The sequence below is a fragment of the Sceloporus occidentalis genome, unplaced genomic scaffold (genome assembly GCF_023333645.1).
Source record: "Sceloporus occidentalis isolate IW3139 unplaced genomic scaffold, rSceOcc1.0.p SCAF_50, whole genome shotgun sequence".
Taxonomy (NCBI): domain Eukaryota; kingdom Metazoa; phylum Chordata; class Lepidosauria; order Squamata; family Phrynosomatidae; genus Sceloporus; species Sceloporus occidentalis.
In genome coordinates, this window is record NW_028317030.1 from 4,667,149 (window position 1) to 4,690,839 (window position 23,691).

Here is a 23,691-nt window from a genome sequence, read left to right on the forward strand (position 1 = left end):
TTTTAGGTTACATTTAAACCAGATTTTCAGACATCGTCCAGCGGACTCAACAACCTCACCCATAAAGTATTCTATATATATATAATAAAACTAATTAGGGGAAAAAGTTCCTTTAATTAATTGTCAAAACAATTACTCTGCAAAAGATCTCCTCCACCCCTGTGCCTGAAATATACTAAAACTAGCGTGACCCCTCCATAGGATGGCACACAAACGTTTGGGCTTCTCGGAGGGGAAACTAACTACTTACCAGACGATCTTTTATGGACAGGAGAATGTTGACAACATCCATCCGATGACTGATGTCCTCCCAGCTGGACGTTAGTGTTACCACAGGTTTTTTGGATGACCACGGAAGGTAGTAATAGTAGTTTCCTATATGTAAAAAAAAATAAGTAACATTTTCTATTTAATTTTTAAAGAATGTGCTGTACCCAAAAAAATAAATAAAAATGATAAAAAAAATAAAAAAAAAAATAATATATATATATATATATATATATATATATATATATATATATATATATATATTTATGAAGAAGGTATATAAACTGTTCTTGTAGATAACGTTCTAGAACGTCTCTAATCAACACAAATTGAATACTTAAAAACAAATTACCGGAATTATTCCCATTTCTCTTTGCCTCTAGAATTTTAGCTTCGCCGTCTCTTTAATTCCAGATTGCAGATCAATAAGTCGCCACTAAATACGTACCGTCGAACACCGCGCGGCTGTACTGCGTCGTCGATGCGAGCGGCTTGCAAGTGCTGTCAAATTTATTTCCATAGTTTCCGATACTAACTTCAAACTGCAGGGCTTCACCCACGTCTTGCAGCATGGTGGCGGCGTGGAAGACGGCACACAGGCTGAATTTCCTCCTGCGCTGATATTTCTAAGAAACGACATTTTGCGTTTTAATGAATATTCTATTCTAGCTCAACCGCAAATGTAATTCCAGCTGTTAATAGCCGTCTACATAAAAAAAGGGAACATTTCTTTGCTTTCTTTATTCTTCATATAACAATCGTAGTGCATTAATCTAACTTTAATATATTATGTTAATATATACTACATATATTTTGGGGTCACTTAGAAATGTCCTTAGTTTTGAAAGAAAAGCACATTTTGTCCTTTATAATAACATGAAATGGATCAGAAATCAATTTTTAATGGAATCTCTTCATAGGCGTACAGAGACCCTTTATCACTCCCATCACTCCTCTGTTCCAATGGCCCTTTATCACTCCCATCACTCCTGTGTTCCAATGGCCCTTTATCACTCCCATCACTCCTGTGTTCCAGAGGCCCTTTATCACTCCCATCACTCCTGTGTGCCAATGGCACTTTATCACTCCCATCACTCCTGTGTCCCAATGGCCCTTTATCACTCCCATCACTCCTGTGTTCCAATGGCACTTTATCACTCCAATCACTCCTGTGTCCCAATGGCCCTTTATCACTCCCATCACTCTTGTGTTCGAATGGCACGTTGTGCTCGCTGATCCAAGTTTAAGTGTAAAAGGCTAATTGATCGTTAGAAAATCATTTTAAAATCATGTTACAGACAGAAACCTTGTTTTCCATGAAAACAGATTAGCAATCCCCAAACCTTTCCATAGTAGTGTGTGTGTTACGTAGCTTTCATGCTCTGTTGATCATGTATAAACAATATTTTTGGTAGGAGAGCCGCTAAACGTTCAGCAAGAATATAGAAAATTAAAAAATGTAGCAATTGACAGTAAGCTCAGCCTATTGTCATCGAGAAACAATAACCTAGCTTGACTGATATAAAGTAACTATTTATTGTAGCATTCTTTACCTCGACCACAAGAAGGTCATCACTTGGAATAGGCTCAATCTTCTTGGAAGGAGTGCCATCGAGTTTAGTAATGAGTTCAACCAAGATCCTTCCTCTATACGAGACCCCTTCGCCCTGAAACGTAAACAATATTGGGGCGCACACACTTATTACATACCGTTTGTGGGTTGTGACAGTAGGAATTTTGTAGCGCTGTTACAATAGTGGACAATGAAAATATTTCAAGAATTTAAAATTACAATTAAAATATCCAAAAATTAAGACATATTGGCACAAAAGGAGAAGAGGGTTCTGCTTTTTCGAACTTACAATCTATTGTATAAAATAATAAAAAATATTTTTAAACCTAGTTTTCCTACTTTGAGTACTAATTATTAAAATTAGAATCAAAATTATTTTTAGTACTAGAAAATGTCAAATTTTCCCAAACCTACCCATACGTACTGATAGATATGTTTCTAAATCTCATAAAGACTTAACCCCTTAATGACAAAGCCCGTACATTGTTTTCAATGGGGTTTGGGACTGCCCATTGTCCTTAAGGGGTTAATAAATTATACACTGGCAGCAATAGAAAAAATAATGTTATTTTTAATTTAGGGACCACTAAATTGGATGCTAAAAGTAACTTTTATTCCTCTTTTCAGTAACTTTGGCAGATAAAGTCGATTCTAGTAAGAAAACCCATATCTATTTTAGACAATGCATAGTTAAAATCAGCGATGACCTCCTACATGAACTATTCATTACCCAGGGCTTGGTCATTAATTCTGCATAGTGAAGCCATGGGGTAGAAATGTTTTTTAAACTCCCAGCTTAGTAACTAAATACGATTGGGAGAATATTTCTCAGAATCCTGCAAACTGAGAACGTATAAATTCAAATAAATTTTCTAGTACCGGTGTATGAGCCGTTAGCAACCGGATTGAAGAGTATTATTTCCTAAAGACATGAATTTTAAGCAAATTAGCTACTAGCACCTAAAAACCTAAAAGTTACCTTCCCAAAGTTCAATTCGTCATAAGGGTCTGGGAAACCGGTGTATTCTCTCGGACTTCCATAGAGATTTAGGTAACAAGGTCCGAAAGTTGGTAAAAACCCGACTTCTTGCTTGTCAGTAATGCCTAATTACAAAAAGACAGATCATCATTGGCACAACTAACGAACCGCAAGGAAAAGAGACCAAATACTCTGTAGATGGCTAGCAAAATGTTGCTTTTCTAATAAAAGAACAAAAAAATGTTCTGATTTTTTAAAAGTCCTCTACCGAAATAAATTGGTCTCTTTTCAGAACGGGTTAACCCTTTGAGCACCAGAAGGGTGCGCGGTGCCGTTTGAAGCAACACGGGACGGTTATTGTTATTTATGTTATTAGGGAGTTCACGTTGAGCGTTAGAAAATTTTTGCTCCAAGGAGTGACGCTGGTGTCTGTTATATAGCCAGGCATGGTTAGTCTAATATTAAAACATTTCATTATTAGAGCAAACGCATGCGCAGAATGTGTTGCGTTGGTGTTAACAAAAAAAGGTTTTTACTAGATTTCAGGAAAAACACACAATCAGTAAAAGCAAGATAGACGAAAGCGCCCTTAATACACGATGAGGTAGGTAACATCTTCGCTCCTCTGGGGTTCTTCCAATAGCTCAGGAGTTTTGTCTCCAAGATGGACAACAACAAATAAGCCAAACACTAGAATTCTTGGGGCTTAGTGCGGTACCATTTGGCCGTCAGTGAATACAAAAACGGATACTGCCCTACTGGTCCAAGAGAAGATAATCCAAAGAAGTTTGTAATGAAAAGTGAAAAGAGGAAGAGGAGGTAGTCGTCCGGCAGCGTTTGAACAGCTTTATTATTCAACCAAATTCCAGCAAAACAGGTAGAGACAAGAGAGAAAGATGAGTCACCTAATGCCCTTTACTTAAATCCACATAAAGTATCCTTTTATTACTCAGATAATGTCTACTCTACAAAGACACAACAGACGCAATAAGAGAATAGCCAGCACACCCAAATCCCATGCAGAACGATCTCAACATGCGCTCTCCAGTGCCAAAACCATTTGCCCATCGAAATATGAAACAAACTGTTACAATATATCTATCTATCTATCTATCTATCTATCTATCTATCTATATTATATATATTCTAGGTATGTTATTGCTGGAGAGATAATGATGGGGGTTACAGTTTGGGCAGTGGAATACTGAATCAAAACACACCACGATATACACCTTCCAATGCTGAAGACCCAACTCCCGTAGAGTCAGATTCTATATTATAAAAAGAGAACAGTTAATCATTACATTTGATTTGGAATAGAAACAATATACAAACAAACAAGCCAACTCCGGAATATAGTAACTCATCTTTTTGGAAGTAGGACTACTACGGCGAATTGCCATTAAGTTTGCGTACAAACTCAACTCGCAGGGGGTCAGACAAAGATTTTTTTTTAATTTTTTTTTTTTTTTTTAAGCATCACGAAACCATTGCTCACCAAGTAGATGAAAATTAAACAAAGACAAGTAATTTTTTTTTGATAAGGCATGATATCTTTTGCGGGGATGATTTATAAAGCTGGGGTCAACATTTGCATGTATAAGTCACAGAGCCATGCCGGAGCCAAGCTAGGCTCTCACAGCCAAAGCATGAGCTGAATCACAGCACAAACTGATTGGAGAGAATGAAAGCGATGTCTCTTTAAAAAAAATAAAGACATTAAAATAAATAAATTAACAGTTTGTTTAATGATAGACTGTGGACTTAATATAAGGGTCCAAGGACCACCAACAAATGCCAGGCTTTCTCTGGACCACTTGACTGAAGTTAGGCTTGGACCTTCTCAGTCTTATACTTCTAGAGTCTCTCCCCTCCTAGAGTAATATATACATAGATGGTGGTCACCCTACTTTGTTACTCTCTCTAGGCTATAGCATATCTATCATACCAGTTCTTACAGATCTTCCTAAATGGTGTCTCCGTCTCAAAGTAATTATATTCTTTATTTTACATCATAACCGAGCATCAGAAACTGCCTCTTCTGCAAAATAAGGACATTTTTCCTTTACATAAACAAGGCTTTTTTCCCTTTTTTTTTTCTCACCATCCATCTCTCCACCCGAAGCAGCAATCTTAGACAGACTCAAAGTGGTTGTTCCAATGGCGTCATTTTTAGTAAGCCTATCCCTGCATGATACAAAAACAAAAAAATACACAGTTTAACCCCAGGACAATAATAATTTCCCCCAAAAATATACAACCCGGACACGTGAACCGGAGCATAGCTTTAAAAACATTATCCGGTGGAAAGTCATAGGAGGATGAGTTGTATGTGTCCAAAGTGGGACAAAAGGTGAATTCTAATCGTCTCCAAAAAATGTATCAACAGAAACAAAAAACATTCCACGTGGGTTTTGGTAAGAATAGATAAAGGGTCACTACAGGAAAACCTTGGTTTCAGATTCCAGTGGGCTGGCACCATAAAAAGTAGATTACATTTTTTATACAAATCACCATAATTAATAATCTGACCCTTTAACCATATTAATGATCTTCTTTATAAATTGCGCAATAATGTCAACTTTGTTTCCCAAACACAAAACTGAAGAAAGCTTTAGGTGCCAAAGCGTGCGCCTCGAGTTAGTCCTTTGATCTAGAACATCTAGTAGCCAATCACAGACCAGACGAGACACTCTATATTCTGTATTTATTTATTGTATTAAAACATAGCGATCGAGAACTTACCAGTCGTAAACGGTTAGCTTAATGTTCTCGCAGACAGAAGGGAACTGCAGAATGAATACAGAAACGCAAAATGTGCCTTAAATGGGTTAGGGTTGTCTACAGTGAACATTTTTAACTCCGATTTTCTCAACCTACCCATTTTAGGGTAGACTCACCTTTATTTGGAGGTTGACTGCTTGGTTCCACACCGGATTGGCGTTCTTTTCTATGGTATCAGTACAAACCTGAAACAAAATAAATAAATAAATAAATAAAACACAAACAAAAATGTGATATTTATGGCTAGATGGGTTGGATCTTACATGTATTCACTTTATCTCGTTTAATTCACAGAAACACAAATATACTTTTAACAAGAAGTAAAAAGGTTGACTACTACAGATTCTGAAAAAAATATACCGAGTTCACATTTTATGTTATTTTATGCATAAAACTGCTGCTAGATATACACAGCATCCCAAGTGCTCTTTTTTTATGGGGAGAGGGGGTTCGCGTAAAGTAAGTTACTCAGCTTTTTTTGGCTGAATCTGTTTAGAAATTGACTGCACGTAAACAAGGGTCACTTTTTTTTTTTAAATAAAATTAATTTAAAAACAAAACAAAAAAAACTTTAATGTCTCTTTAAATTATTCTGCGACATTGAGCCCAATTAACCTATTACACGCAGCTCCTTTCGCATGTTATAGTTTCAAAGAGGCTGGAATTCTCAAAATGTAAAGCATGCTGTTGAAGGGCAACACCTAAAAATGCATTCTTTATATACTTTAGGTGATCGCCGTGTCCACCCAATACCAGGTTAACATCTCAGGAGGCTTCAGGCACAAAGACCATTAATACTCACGGTAAATCCAATGAAAAATAAAAATGGTTTGTGGGCGAGCGACGATTCATTTTAAAGAAAAGAGCTTGGTATGGGTGGACAGGACACCCTGGAAACCCCTAAAAGAACAGAGCTCTAGACCCCAATCTGCCTAGCGGAAAATCCAGCCCTGCCGGTTCATTCAGATACATTTTCATAATTCTCTACATTCTCACCGATGCACTTGACATTACCCCAGAGGGTTTCTTTACATATTCTTTAGTAAAAACATTGAGTTTGCTGGTGAATTGAGACAATCCAGCTGGCCACATGAGTGGCCAATCTTGGTGAATTTCCCTGCAAGAAAGGGTTTGTTGGCCCTGTGCAATGCATAGACAAACTTGAGAGACGTCTTCAATATCACCAACGTTGCTATTCATTATGCATGTCCCAAATGTTCTCCTTTATGCCAGAAAGGGTTTAGTTAATATGGGGTAGTATATGGTTCTAGGTCTTCCTTGGAAGGGCTACACGTGAACATGTGTTAATTTACAGGTGTTACAGTTAAAATTACCCTTTTTCCTGCAAAAGACACTTCAACAAATGGATCGACCAAGTTTTTCTTATCCGAGTCTCCTCCAAACAGCTCCTTGACTGACTGGGCGAAGGCATCGTCCACTGAATAAAGGAACAACAACATGTTATTTAAAAAAAAAAAAAAAAAAAGATATAAAACAAAACAAAAGGAAAACACAGAACTCCAACATCAGATCTGACACAATTCCCAGCATCACAGTAAAGCCTAAAGCCTAAACTACAGTTTAGTGATCATTACAGGGGTGGGCAAGCCATGGGGCCACTTGGCTTTACCCCCCCCCAGGCCAAAAGGTGCCAGCCCTCTCATGGTAATCAAATTATGACCCCCCCCCAAAACAAAACAAAAAATACAGAATGTCCAAATATGATAGTTCTTGATGCAAAAGACAACAAAATCTAGCCTTTGACCGATCATGAAGATATTTTCTATACATATATTTTACCGGTAGTGTGTAAAAAAGGCTTTCCATACATCTAAACGATTTATACGTAACCAAGCAGGCTCCACACAAACAGATTTTTAAAAATAAAAATACTAATTAGACTGAAATGTGAAAGAACTGCATACTTTGAGGAATATCTTCTGCTCTGTAGATCTTCAGCAAGAACGTCACCCATCGAAGCGTCACTCCAGCTGGCAGCAAGAGGTTGCTTTCCACGTCATCCGAATCAATTTCTCTTCCTCGCTTTTCAACCTGCAAAAAGTCATCTTCATCTTAGCCCCCTTTCTTTGTTTCAAGATTCAGCCTGACTTTATGTAAAACGGTAACGATTATTAAAAGGTTAATTTAACTCACCGGAGGTTCATCTCCGGTCCCAACCACAAACATGCTGACTTTTAGGTAACCCTTTGCCCCAGAATTCGAGTCTTCTGGATCGTGGAGAAGAACCCATTTTCGCATCACCGCATGGCCTAAGAAATGAAGCGTTTTGAAACACCATCACTTATAATATCACCTCCTTCTTCAAGATCAAAACCCATTAGAAAGGCACTTTGGCCCCTATTTTCTCCCTCTACTGTGAACGTAATTTTTAATCTGTGCCAAAATCTTCAATTGGGCATCTTCTATCCAAAAAAACTAATAATAATTCTAAAAAATTAAATGCATAAAAAAAAAATATATATTTTACCTGGTTCGTCAAAAACAAAGCCTATATCGAGCTGAAAAATAAAATTTCAATGAGAAACAGTTATTACAAAGATATAAAATATACAAATAAGTGTACGGCTGTGTTAAGTATTTTTAAGTAAAAGGAGTTTAATTAATAGAGTTAGCATTTTGGAACTTTTGCCATAAGTTGGAAAGATAAAAACATAACAGCTTGGCTACAGATCTAAAAATGTCCAGTTTTGGTAAAATCCACTATACATATTACTTAAATACAAACGGCTCTTTGAACAACAGAGTTTTTTTTTTGTTTTTTTTTTTTACTTATCTATTATATTCACCTTAAATTCTCCAATCAGACTGTCTGCTCGTATTGAATTAGAATTGAATGCCTAACGGGGGAAAAACATATATAAAATCAGAATTTTTTCTTATAAACATTTTCATTAAGGACGTGCTAATAGTACCTCAAAAGAACAAAGAGTATTTATTCTTCACCAATAAGTATTCTATTAAAAAGAAAGGCTCTAATATTAAGGATTCCCCACACAGGTCTCCTTTACTCACCCGAATGGTCAACGACTCATCAAGAAGCTCTAAAGGGGTCATATTTACGTTGTAATAGAACATCTGTTAAATGACGAGAAAAAATTAAAAAAAAAGTTCATTATTACTCAAATTAAAAGCAGTGATCACCACCATTCAATCCTTTATAATAAATAAAATCACTTTAGAAACGTATAGCGTGCCCCTGATTGAGAGCAACAAGATACGCAATATAGGGCCAAATAACGTGACGGAATCCCCAATATTTAAGCTTCAGTGCCTGTCATCGTATTTGCTGGATCTGCGCCGATGGCTGGCTTTGTTGTTGCTACATATTGGTCAATTTTAGTGAAAAGTGGCATTTTAGGGTGCAGTTAGGACATAAACATGCTTCTGATAACACTTACTTCATCAAAGTACGGATTATTTCCCCTCCTAATTCTCGTCCGGTGCGTCTGGCCGGCTAAAGTAACTTTCACAACCGGCTTGATGTTGTTCCCAGAAAGCTGGCGGCCCTCAATAACGCGAACGCGAATCTGAGGATGATTTGTTGGACAGAATCATAGGAAAGAGACTATTAAGGCCAAACGTTCTCATGAAACTGCTTACAAATAAAAATATGAAAAAATATTGTTCTTGTTGAAAGAATTTTGAGGTTTTTAACTTAGATTTTAAGCGTTAACTGGTGAGCAAATCACGTGGCTACCTTTATATACACGCCAGTGACAAACTTTAATTTAAAAGTACTTAGGGATACAATGACACTATACAGAAATCATAAATTAATTTTTTTAAATTATATATATTACACCCACTCACATTAGTGTTACATTTACAAAACTGCAGATTATTGATGTAAAAATAAAACAAAAAACAAAAAACAGGCACAAAGGACTGAGCTCTATACCTGAAAGTCTTGAGGTTTGTTGGACAGAATCCTCCTTGTCTTCTTTCCCTTCGTAAGACGTCTAGCGACCTGGTTTTCGGCTTGGCCAGCGGTTCCTGGGACGTATGGATTAATTCCAACGTCAACAGCATCTTCATCTTCGCCATCTTCTTTGTCTAAATTAGAAATTGTAATAATTAACTACAAAGCGTGTGACCCAAAACAAGAGATCCCCGCTGCAGCTGTCAGTAGGGTAGCAACAAAAATTAGCGAAGGGTTAAAACAATTTAACTTTAGCATAAGTAAACAATGATCCATTTCATTTATTTTAACCCCTTGGGATAATATTGGAGAAATACCCCAGCAGTTGCATCCAAAAGAGGGTCATTCAAGTAACCCTAGGGGAACCTTAACCCTTGACGTGATTCATCGAGGACAGGAGAGGGTGTATCGTTAAATTAGGCTTTCACTTTAAATGGTCCATTTATTTACTTCCCTTTAACCTTCACAATGTGACGGCATTGTCGTAGGTTCCCATGAGCCCTACCAGTTGACATACAAACCTTAACCGGAAAAACCGGTTATCTGAACGTTAATATTTTTAGCCGAGCATAAGCATGAAATAACCCCCCCCCGGATTGAAGATATAATTACAAAGGTGATATAATTACAGTGTATCAGTGCTACTGTATTTAAAGACTGGCTGTAAAAGTCATCTAAAAGTAAATATAGTTTGTAACCAATTTGTCTGCGACCCCTCGTTCGGTTGCGAGTATAGTTGGACATTTTTGTATAAATATATGGACCTGGCAGGGTATATAGGATGCAGACTGGGGTCATTAATTTGGGATGAATTGTAACTTTAAATCAGTAGTGTTCCTATTGTTAATGTTGGAAGGCATTTCATGTTAACAGAAAAAGTTTATTTTAAGGAAAAAAAATAAAAAAAGTAGTTTTTTCCCCCCAAGTAGCAGAGAAAAAACGTATAAGAATTATGCCACACTTTGGCATTTCCGGCTTTATTTCCGTGCAGGGAAACCCTCCAGCCAACACGCTCAGCCTCATGCTGTCTGGAGGGATCAGTAAAGCATAAATTATCATATTTCTGACTCCTTTCAGAGAACTAGATACAAATTATTCTCCGCCTTACAGAGAGCTCTAGAACTGCCATGTAGGCGCATTAGGGTAGGGGGCACCACCACGAGGGTCCTTCCAATATATAGGAGGTACATGGCGGGCGTGGGGGGGTGGATACATAGATTGTCAGGGTTGAAGGGTGCTAAATAGCCTTACCTACTCCCTTCTCCCAGTGTAATATAAATGATTGCCATGCTTTAAAGTACGGTAGGTTGTGTAGTGATATTAAAATACGGGAGAGCGAAAACGAATATCCACAAGGGGGCGGATATCGTCCACATTGACTATATACAAAATTGGCAAAAGTTAAAGCATAATTCCACAGAAGCGGAAGAATGGGCCATGCTCTTGTGAGCTTACAATCCAATAGAAGTGTAAGGGACCAAGAAAGATTGTAGCAATGGTGATCAGGAGAAGCCGGTGGCCCGGACATCCGGAAGGTGGGGACAACAGACGTTTCTTTTAGGGTGAAGGTTGTGAGTTTTGGGAGGGTAGGTTCTATCGCTCTCTGTAGAGCTGGGTTTTTTAGCGAGTGTTCGAAGTTACAATAAAAGCAGGAGAAAGTCTTACAGAATGAAGACGGAATTCTTCAAAACAGGAACAGCACAGGTAAAATCCTAGAGCAGGGAACGGGAAGAAGTGACAGAAGCTGAAGGGAGACAATTCATGGGCCAAGTGAAGAAGGAGATAAATGGAGTAGAGACTAGAGATATAGGGGATGCCGAGTTGTTAGGGACTCTATAGGTAAGGGTCAGGCTACGTGAGAAAAGGACACATTTAAGAGATACTTTGCAGGTGAAGAGTAACAAGAGAAGCCTTAGATACCACCAGATGTAACCTTCCGATACATCGTTCCAGGGAAAGGGAACATGCGCTCAAGTAACAAGAAGCCATAGGAAAAATTTCAAAAAATAATAAAACTATTCTAGCGAGCCACTAAAAAAAATAAAAATGCACATTTCTAAACTATGAATGTTTCTACACAATGTCAGGAAATGTCTTGGTCCTGGGAGGGTTATTATGACCCAACAGCCTTTTGATGGTGGAAAGCTGGATGCATTGTGATTACCGGAGTTTGCTATCAATACTGACCATGCACTGAACGTTTCCTCTACTTAATGTTTTTTTTGGGGGGTTTTTTTTTTTTAACACCTGAAATGTGCTTTTAACAATGGCAAAAAAGCACAAATTATAACATGAAACAATTCAATCATTTTATTATGAATATCCTTTCCTTCTGCACTTTAGTATAATCAGGATAATTACCTTCTAAACCAGACCTGGGCAAAGCACGGCCCGCGGGCCACATCCGGCCCGCTGAATAGCTCGGACCGGCCCGCAAAGAGTGTCCTGGTGACTCACCAATGAGTCCGGTGTCCCCCCCCCCGCCCCGGTCACTTACCTTAAACTCCTGTGTTGGAAGCGTTTGTCTCGGGTGCCGGCGCTTTACGCTGGGCGCCGGCATATGACGTCAGACGCCGGCGATCAGCAGTGAAGCGCCGGCACCCGAGACAAACGCCTCACGCTTCCAACACAGGAGTTTAAGGTAAGTGACCGGGGCGGGGGGGGGGGAGATCCTGAGAAGGGGGGGTTAGGGAGTTAGAGGGGAGATACTGAGAAGGGGGGGTTAGGGAGTTAGAGGGGAGATACTGAGAAGGGGGGTTAGGGAGGGAGGTCTTACTGTGTGTGTGTGTGTCTTACTGTGTTTGTGTGTGTGTGTGTCTTACTGTGTGTGTGTGTATCTTACTGTGTCTGTGTGTGTCTCACTGTGTCTGTGTGTGTCTCACTGTGTCTGTGTGTGTCTCACTGTGTCTGTGTGTGTCTCACTGTGTCTGTGTGTGTCTCACTGTGTCTGTGTGTCTCACTGTGTCTGTGTGTGTCTTACTGTGTCTGTGTGTGTCTCACTGTGTCTGTCTCACTGTGTCTGTGTGTCTTACTGTGTCTGTGTGTGTCTTACTGTGTCTGTGTGTGTCTTACTGTGTCTGTGTGTGTCTCACTGTGTCTGTGTGTGTCTCACTGTGTCTGTGTGTGTCTTACTGTGTCTGTGTGTGTCTCACTGTGTCTGTGTGTGTCTTACTGTGTCTGTGTGTGTCTCACTGTGTCTGTGTGTGTCTTACTGTGTCTGTGTGTGTCTTACTGTGTCTGTGTGTGTCTTACTGCGTTTGTCTTACTGTGTTCATAGCTTATTCAGTTATTGTAATAAATATTTTAGCCCATTTTTTAGCTCAAAATATTTTTTCCTTTTTTTTCTCCTCTAAAATCTAGGTGCGTCTTATCAGCAGGTGCGTCTTATAGAGCGAAAAATACGGTATGCACTCCGAAGCCTTGTTCATTTTGTTCACTTCTGTGCTGTGCTAATAGTTATTCAGGCCTTACTTATTCAAGCACCTCTACCAATGACGTAGGCTTGAATAACTTTATTAAACAGCACATAAGTTAACAAAATGGACAAGGCTTCGGAGTTTGTAGTTTGTAGAGGTCTGGCCCTCTAAAACCATTCCAATTTCTCATGTGGCCCCATGGGAAAATTAATTGCCCACCCCTGTTCTAAACTGTCACCAGGAAACAAAAAAAAAAAATCACACACAAAAAAATAAATAAAAAAATTTATATATATATATATATATATATATATATATATATATATATATATATATATATATATATATATATATATATATATATATATACATATATACACATACATACATATACATACATACACACCAACTCGAAAACATTTTTAATGGAAATTCCTTACAAAGAAACAGAATTATAAAGGTCCTGCCTACAAACAGTTAATTAAACATTTTATGCCTTTTCCCACAGTTTCCCGTTTCTGCTGCCAAACACAGACCCTTCCTATGTTAGGTCATCGTTATGACTCATAGAACGGTTTGCGCAGTATCAACCGTAGGAAATTTGGAAATTCAGACAATCCCTTTTAGCTACAAATTCCATCATTCCGAGTCAGCAGTGGAACCAAAACGCCAATCGTCTTTGAACCGGCCCAGATTAATAAGAATCAAAGGAGAGAAGTCATCCAACAAACAGCTATAGGTAGGCTAGACTCGTAGTCCAGTTCATTATGCAGTCGCACCAATAAAGAACGTGTATTAAAGTTCTTTGTACGTACTTAGGAAAAGCTGCAGCTCCAGAGCTGAAGCGCAGCACCCCCTCCATGGTCCCTTTTGTACGCCGTTGATTTAAGCAGTTAAGACGCAGATTAGAAAGGCTAACCCAGATTTACCTTCGAGGTTACCCCCATCTCCCTGGACGGCAGGGTCATTGGGATTACTAGAGCCGGACGCCGGGGACTCGTACGAGATCATCAAATCAATGGTCGCCTGCAGACCAACAAAAGAGATCTTGGCATCGCAACAAGCAATTGTATAAGCCACCAGCACTGGACATATTTATAAAGTAGCGATTTGGGGCCTATTACTCTATTATGACCGCTCCACATTAAGAACTTTGTAGAATAAGGCCCCCCATGTCTTATCGGGATACCGGCAGGTTATGTTTGAAAATAAAATTGCACCCACAAAAAAATTAGATTGATTCTTGCCATTTCATTAATCAAATATTTCTCAAGTCATAAAGGCCAGTGGCGTATCCTGGCCCCCCCAACCTTATTTTAATTTCTGGCATATGGGGAGAGGGCATGGGATATCCAAGTCCAGTGGGCCGGTAACTAATACCGCACTTACCCCAATGGGTTGCCCCTTCTCACTCATCAGTGCTAGTCCTTTAAATGGGAGGGATCGATTCTGGCCACCGGCAAATTCTTTAAGTGATACGGTTACTTTACCAATAAATCTGTATAAAAAAAGGAAACATTGATACATTTTTAAACTATAATACATAGGCCATTAATTAACATAAATCAAGATTCTCAGACAAAGGAACTTAGATAATGTTTTCCTTTGGTGGACCAAATTTTTACCACCATCTTTGCGGTCGGCGTAGCGTCCGGACCCCAGTGTCCTGCTTACGGACCCAGTGGCACACTGAGCATTTGCCTGCCGTGCCAGATGGCCAGTCCAAGCATGTTGCTGCCTATCCCTGAGGTTAACCCCTCCAGTACAAGAGACAAAGTGAATACAATATACAGAATATGACAACCCCCTCCCCCATTCTGGGGTAGTGTGGTGGCAGGGCTAGAGGTGGGGCTACATTTATAAAGAGGCAGGTCTAGCTGTGTGAAGGGCGTGGCAATCTCCAGAAAACTATAAATGAGCTGGGAGCGGGAGAGGAAGTGGGAACGGCCTAACATCACTCCACTTCCTGGGGAAGGTAACCTGGTTATGTATCGTTCACCCGGAGACTCTGGGTCAACACGGATACACATGAGAAAAAAAACCCATACATAAAACACATTATACCCCTTTATGTCATCACCAAGCATTACAAGATACTTTAATAAATAAGAACGTATTAACGGGTCAACAGAGCATTGAATTTCACGATAACAACCCACGTGAGAATCCCAAGATATGCAGTTTTTTTGTTCCCAATAAGCGGTAGAAAAATACCAAGTCCAAGAGGAAGGAAGTCAAAGGATAACTCATATAAAAATACTTAAAAACAAAATTATTGTATAAGTATTACAATGCAGTGTCTACTTTGGTTTCAATTAGTTGTCACAACACACAATCTAACACACACACACACACAATCTAACACACACACATACTAAAGTTCTTGTCATAGTGCCTTGCGGTAAACAATGAAATGGTTTAGTCAATGACTTAGAAGGACTCTCTGACTAGTGAATGTCTCTGAGGAAAGAATTTCATTGGATAAGCAGGACTTCATTAGCATTGCCATAAATCATCAGCTCAGTGTGGTGTTTGAAATGCAACCAATATATATTAAAGATATTATCATTATAAATAAAAAATAAATAAATAATAATAAATAGATAAAATATCAAATGACTGCCTGCAATGACTACTTCTGGAACTGCTGATAAATATTGTTTATAAATAAAAAAGGCCAAAATTTCCCTATTAACTTTGGCTTACACTAAAGGGTAAACCTGCGTTATCGCAGACTGTAAAATGCGTACTGTGCGCATTTTGAACCGGTGCCCAGCGCGTGCTCTCGCAAGTAAAGTTTTCTTTGGAGCGTAATTTGGGATCCCGGCCAAAAAGACGAAGAAGGAGTATGAAATATGGACTCAAGATCCCAGGAGCAGAAAGTCTGTCCAAACATAAACATCGCAGGAGTAAGGAATGCTCTCACAAGAGCAAAGATTTCTCCGTACAAGCGCCAACTCAACTTAAAGTCAAGGAGCGCATAGCCGAAGGTCAACGGGGTCAGGCAAATGCTTCACTTACAGGCCATAAAGGTTTTGTTAAAGAGAAACAGAAATGTGAGCGAGGAGGCCTCAAAGAACATATATTGTGCTACAATGACCCGGGCCTGGCACGTAGAATACGTTTCTATCGGCGATATGAGCGGCTATAGTGAGAATTTGTGGCCGTGTTTCTATATGACTGTGCCCTCTGTTAAACAATACAATCTGTCCCAATCTGGATTGAAGAGATAAAAAAAAAAAAAAAAAAATACGATTTAAGGATTTTTTTTTCTAACCAAAATAAGCAGTGGATTTTAAACATTCCCAAAGCATCCAATAGACCTTAAAAGAACCTAAGTTTTGGGGGACCTTCTATAGCACAAACAAAGATCTGTATCGGTTAAATTGGTAGCAGATTTATTATCACTACTTATTACGAATTAATAGCCAATTGGACATAACTCAACCATAATTGACTATACGGATTCTTACGTACACACTTATTTTTTGTTACTAAATTTAACCTATACCCACTTTCTGCAAAAGAGCCACTTGAAAGAAATAAAAAAAAAAAATAAAAAAAAAATAAAAATTATATATATATATATATATATATATATATATATATATATTTTTTTTTTTTTTTATTTTATTTTTTTTTTTTTTCTCACGTTGCCTGAATGTATCCTCATTATTCATTAAACCAAGAAATAAAATTTCTAAGCAATCCTATAATTTCCATTTTCTGCCAGATCCAATCACTTCCAAAGCTAGTTCGATAAGCTTATCGGTTACAGAATTGGAACACGGATATATCTTTTTTTCTTTCTATACCTAAAAACTTTCTGAAAATGTCCGCACTGCTATGCGTCATTGATTTTCTTACAAAATAACGTGGGTCCAACAGCCACATTTTTCTTGGATAGATGATCAAGGAACATGTGACAGATGGCAATTTTTTTTTTATTTTTTTTTAAACAAATCTTTCATTGTTGGTTCAAATATCGGGTAACAAAAAGGTAAGCTATGAACACTTTAAAATTCAGGGGTAAGAAACGATGTTCCCCTGATAGATACAAGGTATTATTTTTGTACCATATCACTACAGAAAAAACAAGAAGGTACCTGCTCCATCATACACATCACCTCTCCAAAGACCCAGCGGCATAACAAAAAATAACGCAGCTCAAACCGGTAAAAGTTACTAAAATAAACCTCAACAGATCCGACTATCATTCTTTCCTCTTTTAATAACATAAAAACAAAGTTTTTGTCAGTTACTATGGTGACAACCTATCAGTGCCTGCTTTTGTGTCACATGACTATTAAGTTTTCCCAGCAAAATATATAAATGAGGTAGATTTCCCGAGTAGGGTTCGGCCATTCAGCAGAACTTGGAATCGTGTTTCTAATGCTGCATTAGTTACTTTGTGTGTTAAATTCAGCAGAGTAGGTGAGGGCAACACCTTCAATGCTTGGCATCAGGTGTACGTTCTACAAAAAGGTTTTACCCATCTACAATATAGTTGGCTATAGGACATACACATGTAATTAATAATTTATACATACATATATATATATATATATATATATATATATATATATATATATATATATATATATTACACATACACACACACACACAAGCAATGCCCATGTGCCTTGTCACCTCTATGACATTTTAATATATGTGATAGTTTAAAATTTCTTAAAACTAGGAAAATTCTCACCTTTTGCCCGTATCTCAAAGAGCCGATTGCCGACGCTGAAATCTCTGAACTCTTATGTAGGAGGAGGTCTCAAAACCGAGAATCTGTCTCTCCTGAATGGGAGTTCAGCCTGGCACAGGCAGTCACCGGCAGTCCGGCCCGTCTGCCTGCCTGAAAGTGGGATCTCCTCTGCTTTCCTGCCACCGCTAGCACGCAGCAATTTATCCTCTAAACCACCACCCCACACTGTATTTATAACCCCCCCATCTTCCTCTATGCTTTGATTAGTTCAGCTCCGTAACCGACTATATCTTCGCATTAGTTACACATAAACGGTCGAGTTGAATAGGGTAGTCACATATATATTTGGTGTGTCCAATCGTCAACGAGCCGCTCGCTCTTCCAAACAGGAACTATGCAGCGGTGAATTTGGGGAGTCACGACCAATAAATGCCTGAGTTACCAGCATTTATCAATATAATTCACCATTTATTTTATTTCACCATAATTTTGTCAGTAAACCATAAAACGTTTGCAGCTAAGAATCATGGGAAATATTGCGAAAATCCCATATTACATTTTATTCATATAGTCAACAACGAACGCAGCGCTCCTTACAGTCCATACATTTACTAAACTAGAACCGATAGACTAAGAACCGATATATTAGGTAAGGAGAGCCCGGCTCGCAAGCTTACAATATGTCTATAACATCTAGAGAACCCCCCTATCAACATAATTATTACTAGAAGGAAAAAAAAAAAAAAAAAAATGTCAGGGTCCCACATTTTCCTCCTATAATTTACCAAAATACAAGACAAACGGGTTACCCACCGCAAGAGACCTCAGTACTCATTAATACTAAATCCGTTCCCTATAATAAGGCATTGACCTTAAATTTGGCTGCAAGAAGAAGTAAAAATGTGATTTTTGCTTAGTTCCTGCATGTTAGTTTTTTCACATTTTTCAAAAAGCTAAGATTAAGGGCAATAATATATTTTAACCGTCAGAATCGACTCGTCTGATAATATAATATACTTTGGAAAGCATTTAAAAACACACACACATATATATAAATTATATATCTATTATTATGTTATAAATATATCATATATTTAAATTTTTCGTAATAAGATTGTCCAAGAACAAATCTGTAATTGAAGTTGGCACATTATACCGCGCTTGCATTACTTTATATTGTAATATACTCTAAATTAAGTAGAAACCTTTATCGGGCCACCATAGGAAGAAAATGTAGCATTGCCTATGCTTTTGAGAAGGACTTGTTCAGAAGAGGAGACCACTGAGGTCTCTAAAGCTTATAGAATGTTACATCTTTTTATTTACATTTTTTTATCGTTGCCCAACAAAAAAAGTTTCAACTTCATTTAGAGTTTGTTACAATATAAAGTTCTGCGAGCAAGCGGCAGCAAGCAGTACATTATAATAGCACGAACAGCATGGGTTAGGATTAGGGGGTCTGCTGAAGGAAAAGATAATAAATGTGTATTGTCAGGAGTTAAAGTGCTGCACATTCCATAACTGACACACGGGTCCGGAGTTTATCCCCCCCCTGTTACCAGGATACAAAACCGCAGAAAGTCTGGCAATGTGTCATTTCAGATCATTTCTTTCCCAGTCATAGCACCAGCTATATTTTCTTTCTCGTTCAGGAAGGAAAACTCATCCCGCAGAGAAGACGCTATTCATAGATCTTACTACTGAATAGGATGTACGCGGCCGTTCAAACGCCTGGGGTCAAATTTACGTGTTCTTGAAAGAAAAAGCAATATTTGTCCATTTAAATAACATGAAATAGATCAGAAATCCAGCGCAGACGGGGTTAATGTTGTAAATGACTATTGTAGCTGGAAACAGCTGATTTTTAATGGAATCTCTTCATAGGCGTACAGAGGCCCTTTATCACTCCCATCACTCCTGTGTTCCAATGGCCCTTTATCACTCCCATCACTCCTGCGTTCCAATGGCCCTTTATCACTCCCATCACTCCTGCGTTCCAATGGCCCTTTATCACTCCCATCACTCCTGCGTTCCAATGGCCCTTTATCACTCCCATCACTCCTGCTTTCCAATGGTCCTTTATCACTCCCATAACTCCTGGGATATGATGTCATTGATGTCAGCTGTGATTGAGGTCTGTGATACAAAAATACAGATCTAACTCAGCTCGCTGGGCCGATCAGGGGAGATCTTCTTAACCAGTCCATGAACCCAACAAAAGCGGGACAAAATAAGGACAGCCCCCACTTAATATGGGAGATTTTGGAGGTATGCACCTATAATCTCAGCCTAAAATAATTCAAAGAGCAATGTATACAGCACACGGTTAACTAAAAAGTACCGCGTTATACGTAAAGCACAGGTAAATACGGCAGAATCAGATATTTCACCGAGCCGGCCCATAATAACACTGTATGTTTAAATGTAAAGGGGGGGTGGGGTGGAGTGGCATTAAAAAAAAATTCACTCCATTTTTAACTTAAAAGATTTCCAAAGTATGCAGAAAAAAAGTGACGCAGCAAAACCAATCGACCCCTTACAGCCGGCTGCTAGGATTTACTCTGAAGCTGGATTCCCAACGTCGCCTTTGATACAGCAAGCCCCGCAACATGCGCAAATATAAAAACGTTTTAATCGAGTCGGTTGCCTTCCAGTTGGAACAGGCGAGTCTGACCACAGCTCTGTGTACCGAGGAGATAGAGTCCCACCCGTCTATTTACAATTATTCACTAGTCATACAATAGATGAACCCACAATAACGAAGAGGAACTGTACTTACAACATTAAATGTGGCCCTTTAATCAAACAAAAAATGGCCTTAATTACAAAAAAAAAAAAGAGAGGAGAAAGAGAGAGTAACAGTCTTGGCGAGATAAAACATACAACGTTATATACAGAATATCACTTTCAGGGCTCTCGGGAATCTATTAAGGATTGATATTTTGGAAGTCATTGAAGAGCGCAGTGGGGTCACGTCACACGACATTAAGCGATAATAGCGCTGCCCCTCGCACAGTGCGTGAGCAGCGATAAGGAAAGGATCCAGGCAAGGTAAGGGTGTGATGGTGCGGTGATATGTGGGGATGTGTGATTGATAAAGCGAGTATGTTTTAGTGTATTTTAGAGTGAGTGTATATGTGTAGCCTTGGTTATCTTTTATAGTGAGTATGTGAGGGGGTAAGGGGCATGGGGCCACTCAGCTGTACAAGGGCAAGGAAGGTACCGGTATAGTTTTATATTGTACACGTGTTCTAACTCAGCTATCTAGCCAAATCTACTAGACCAGGGGTAGGCAATCTTCGGCTCTCCAGATGTTGTGGACTACATTTCCCTTGATGCTTTGCCAGCATTATGAGTGTAAGAGCATTATGGGAGATGTAGTCCACAACATCAGGAGAGCCGAAGTTTGCCTACCCCTGTACTAGACAAACACTCAGACTCCTTATCATACTGCCTAATCCCACTCCGACTAATGAAAGTCTTTGGATTTTGCCAATGCCAGCCTACATTACTGTATACACCACTGGGGGGTTATTGCCGTATACAGCACTGGGGTTTATATCACTTTAATGGGTCTTTAGTAACAGGGGCAGTTCTGTCAACTTAACAACTGTTCAATTACCTACAAGCATCTATATTTGCCCCCCCCCCACCTTCAAATGGTCCCACTTCTAAATGGCAACTCACGTGGCGTCTCATGGGACTCTCTTTATAGGGTGGAACAATTTAAAGAAACACGGGTTATAAAAACAAGTGTAAAACTCTAAATATGAGAAATAAAAAACAGCCACTGAAACAAATCAGTACAAAAAAATAAAAATAAAAAAATTTTTACTCTAAACACAAAGTCAACACAACAAGAAACTCAACGCACACATTCCCAAGAACAGAAACCTTACTTGTCTTTTCCAATAGTCTCAAAATCCTTCACAATAACCTCCAAGGATGAAGAGTAGTCCAGGGGAATTCTCTTTAAATCAAATTCAAGCAGCTGGAAAACAAAATAAAGGCTCAGAAGTGAAATTAGAGAAAGTTCCAAAGAGGCGACGAGACGTGCGCAGAAACGCAGGGATAAATCCCCTCCCTTTGTCATAAGATATTATAATTTAATTTACTTTATGAAAAGTTACTAACAAGACTCGGCTGATCTGCTTTATCGGTTACTCACACGTAGTGCTGGGGGGCAGACGTGACCTACGGGGGTTTACAGTGGAAAAACAAATGTTTTGGTAAGAGGGAAAAGGCATTGCTTACAAGTCTTGAAATTAAATGGTTAAATCTCAGTTACGGATTCTACACCAGAAACCAGACAGAGGTTATCGGAAGGAACCTGGAAATATCATGCAACAGAACCATCAGATAGGGCGATATATTACTGTATACAGCGCTGGGGAGGGGGCTGTTTCCGTATACAGCGCTGGGGAGGGGGCTGTTTCCGTATACAGCCCTGGGAGGGGGGGCTGTTACCGTATACAGCCCTGGGGAGGGGGGGCTGTTACCGTATACAGCCCTGGGGAGGGGGGGCTGTTACCGTATACAGCCCTGGGGAGGGGGGGGCTGTTACCGTATACAGCGCTTGGGGAGGGGAGCTGTTACCGTATACAGCGCTTGGAGAGGGGGCTGTTACCGTATACAGCGCTTGGGGAGGGGGGCTGTTTCCATATACAGCGCTTGGGGAGGGGGCTGTTTCCGTATACAGCGCTTGGGGAGGGGGCTGTTTCCGTATACAGCGCTTGGGGAGGGGGGGCTGTTTCCGTATACAGCGCTTGGGGAGGGGGGGCTGTTTCTGTATAGAGCGCTTGGGGAGGGGGGGCTGTTTCCATATAGAGCGCTTGGGGAGGGGGGGCTGTTTCCGTATAGAGCGCTTGGGGAGGGGGGGGCTGTTTCCGTATAGAGCGCTTGGGGAGGGGGCTGTTTCCGTATAGAGCGCTTGGGGAGGGGGGGCTGTTTCCGTATAGAGCGCTTGGGGAGGGGGGGCTGTTTCCGTATACAGCGCTTGGGGAGGGGGGGCTGTTTCCGTATACAGCGCTTGGGGAGGGGGGGCTGTTTCCGTATACAGCGCTTGGGGAGGGGGGGCTGTTTCCGTATACAGCGCTTGGGGAGGGGGGGCTGTTTCCGTATACAGCGCTTGGGGAGGGGGGGCTGTTTCCGTATACAGCGCTTGGGGAGGGGGCTGTTTCTGTATACAGTGCTTGGGGAGGGGGCTGTTTCCGTATACAGCGCTTGGGGAGGGGGCTGTTTCTGTATAAAAGCATTCTTTCCATGGGACTTACACTTTAAAAACAATATATAGTGGTGTCCAGAGAACAAACGTAAACCAAATCTTTCCACGACTAAAAGGATTAAATGATGTAATTCCATGATAAATACTCTCTGTTTGGATTTGGTTACAGTAAACACACGACTTCAAAAGGCAGGAGAGGTCAACTTCCTTCTCTCCGAATGTTAAATAAAGATCCGTGCCCCTTCCTTTAATGCCACCTACGGCACCACGAGACGCGTCGGATCACTCGATGAAAAACACTTTTGTAATAATGGAAGTTCCTTTAAATAGGTTTTATTCATGTGCGTGAAATCCTTGCTTTTGGGTTGGCAGCATTTTCAAGTTGCTCGCTCTCTCTGCTTTTAGCGTAACAGTTTAAGGTATATAAACACGCAACCCTTAAAATGTTTGGGTTTAGAAAGAAAAACAAAGTTTGCACATTAAAATAACGTGAGATGGATCAGAAATCCAGCGCAGACGGGGTTAATTTTGTAAATGACTATTATAGCTGGAAACAGCCGATTTTTACTGGAATCTCTTAATAGGCGTACAGAGGCCCTTTATCACTCCCATCACTCCTGTGTTCCAATGTCCCTTTATCACTCCCATCACTCCTGTGTCCCAACGCCCCTTTATCACTCCCATCAATCCTGTGTTCCAATGGCCCTTTATCACTCCCATCACTCCTGTGTTCCAATGGCCCTTTATCACTCCCATCACTCCTGTGTTCCAATGGCCCTTTATCACTCCCATCACTC

General features: G+C 39.7%; 1 protein-coding gene across 1 annotated transcript in view; it reads right to left on the reverse strand.

Annotated features, from left to right (window-relative positions):
* LOC149288681 (myoferlin-like) overlaps window positions 1–23,691 on the reverse strand; it is a 58,815-nt gene that overhangs the window by 27,059 nt on the left and 8,065 nt on the right. The window contains exons 3-21 of the mRNA XM_089491385.1: window positions 21,570–21,661; window positions 14,349–14,457; window positions 13,889–13,985; window positions 9,523–9,677; window positions 9,023–9,151; window positions 8,637–8,699; window positions 8,411–8,461; window positions 8,092–8,122; window positions 7,758–7,873; window positions 7,529–7,655; window positions 6,938–7,041; window positions 5,720–5,788; window positions 5,565–5,608; window positions 4,924–5,006; window positions 4,052–4,090; window positions 2,820–2,944; window positions 1,821–1,934; window positions 716–893; window positions 251–375 (exon numbers count right to left, since the gene is read on the reverse strand). Coding sequence (XP_089347511.1) covers window positions 251–375; window positions 716–893; window positions 1,821–1,934; window positions 2,820–2,944; window positions 4,052–4,090; window positions 4,924–5,006; window positions 5,565–5,608; window positions 5,720–5,788; window positions 6,938–7,041; window positions 7,529–7,655; window positions 7,758–7,873; window positions 8,092–8,122; window positions 8,411–8,461; window positions 8,637–8,699; window positions 9,023–9,151; window positions 9,523–9,677; window positions 13,889–13,985; window positions 14,349–14,457; window positions 21,570–21,661 — 1,851 coding nt within the window. The remainder of the gene's footprint in view (window positions 1–250; window positions 376–715; window positions 894–1,820; window positions 1,935–2,819; window positions 2,945–4,051; window positions 4,091–4,923; window positions 5,007–5,564; window positions 5,609–5,719; window positions 5,789–6,937; window positions 7,042–7,528; window positions 7,656–7,757; window positions 7,874–8,091; window positions 8,123–8,410; window positions 8,462–8,636; window positions 8,700–9,022; window positions 9,152–9,522; window positions 9,678–13,888; window positions 13,986–14,348; window positions 14,458–21,569; window positions 21,662–23,691) is intronic.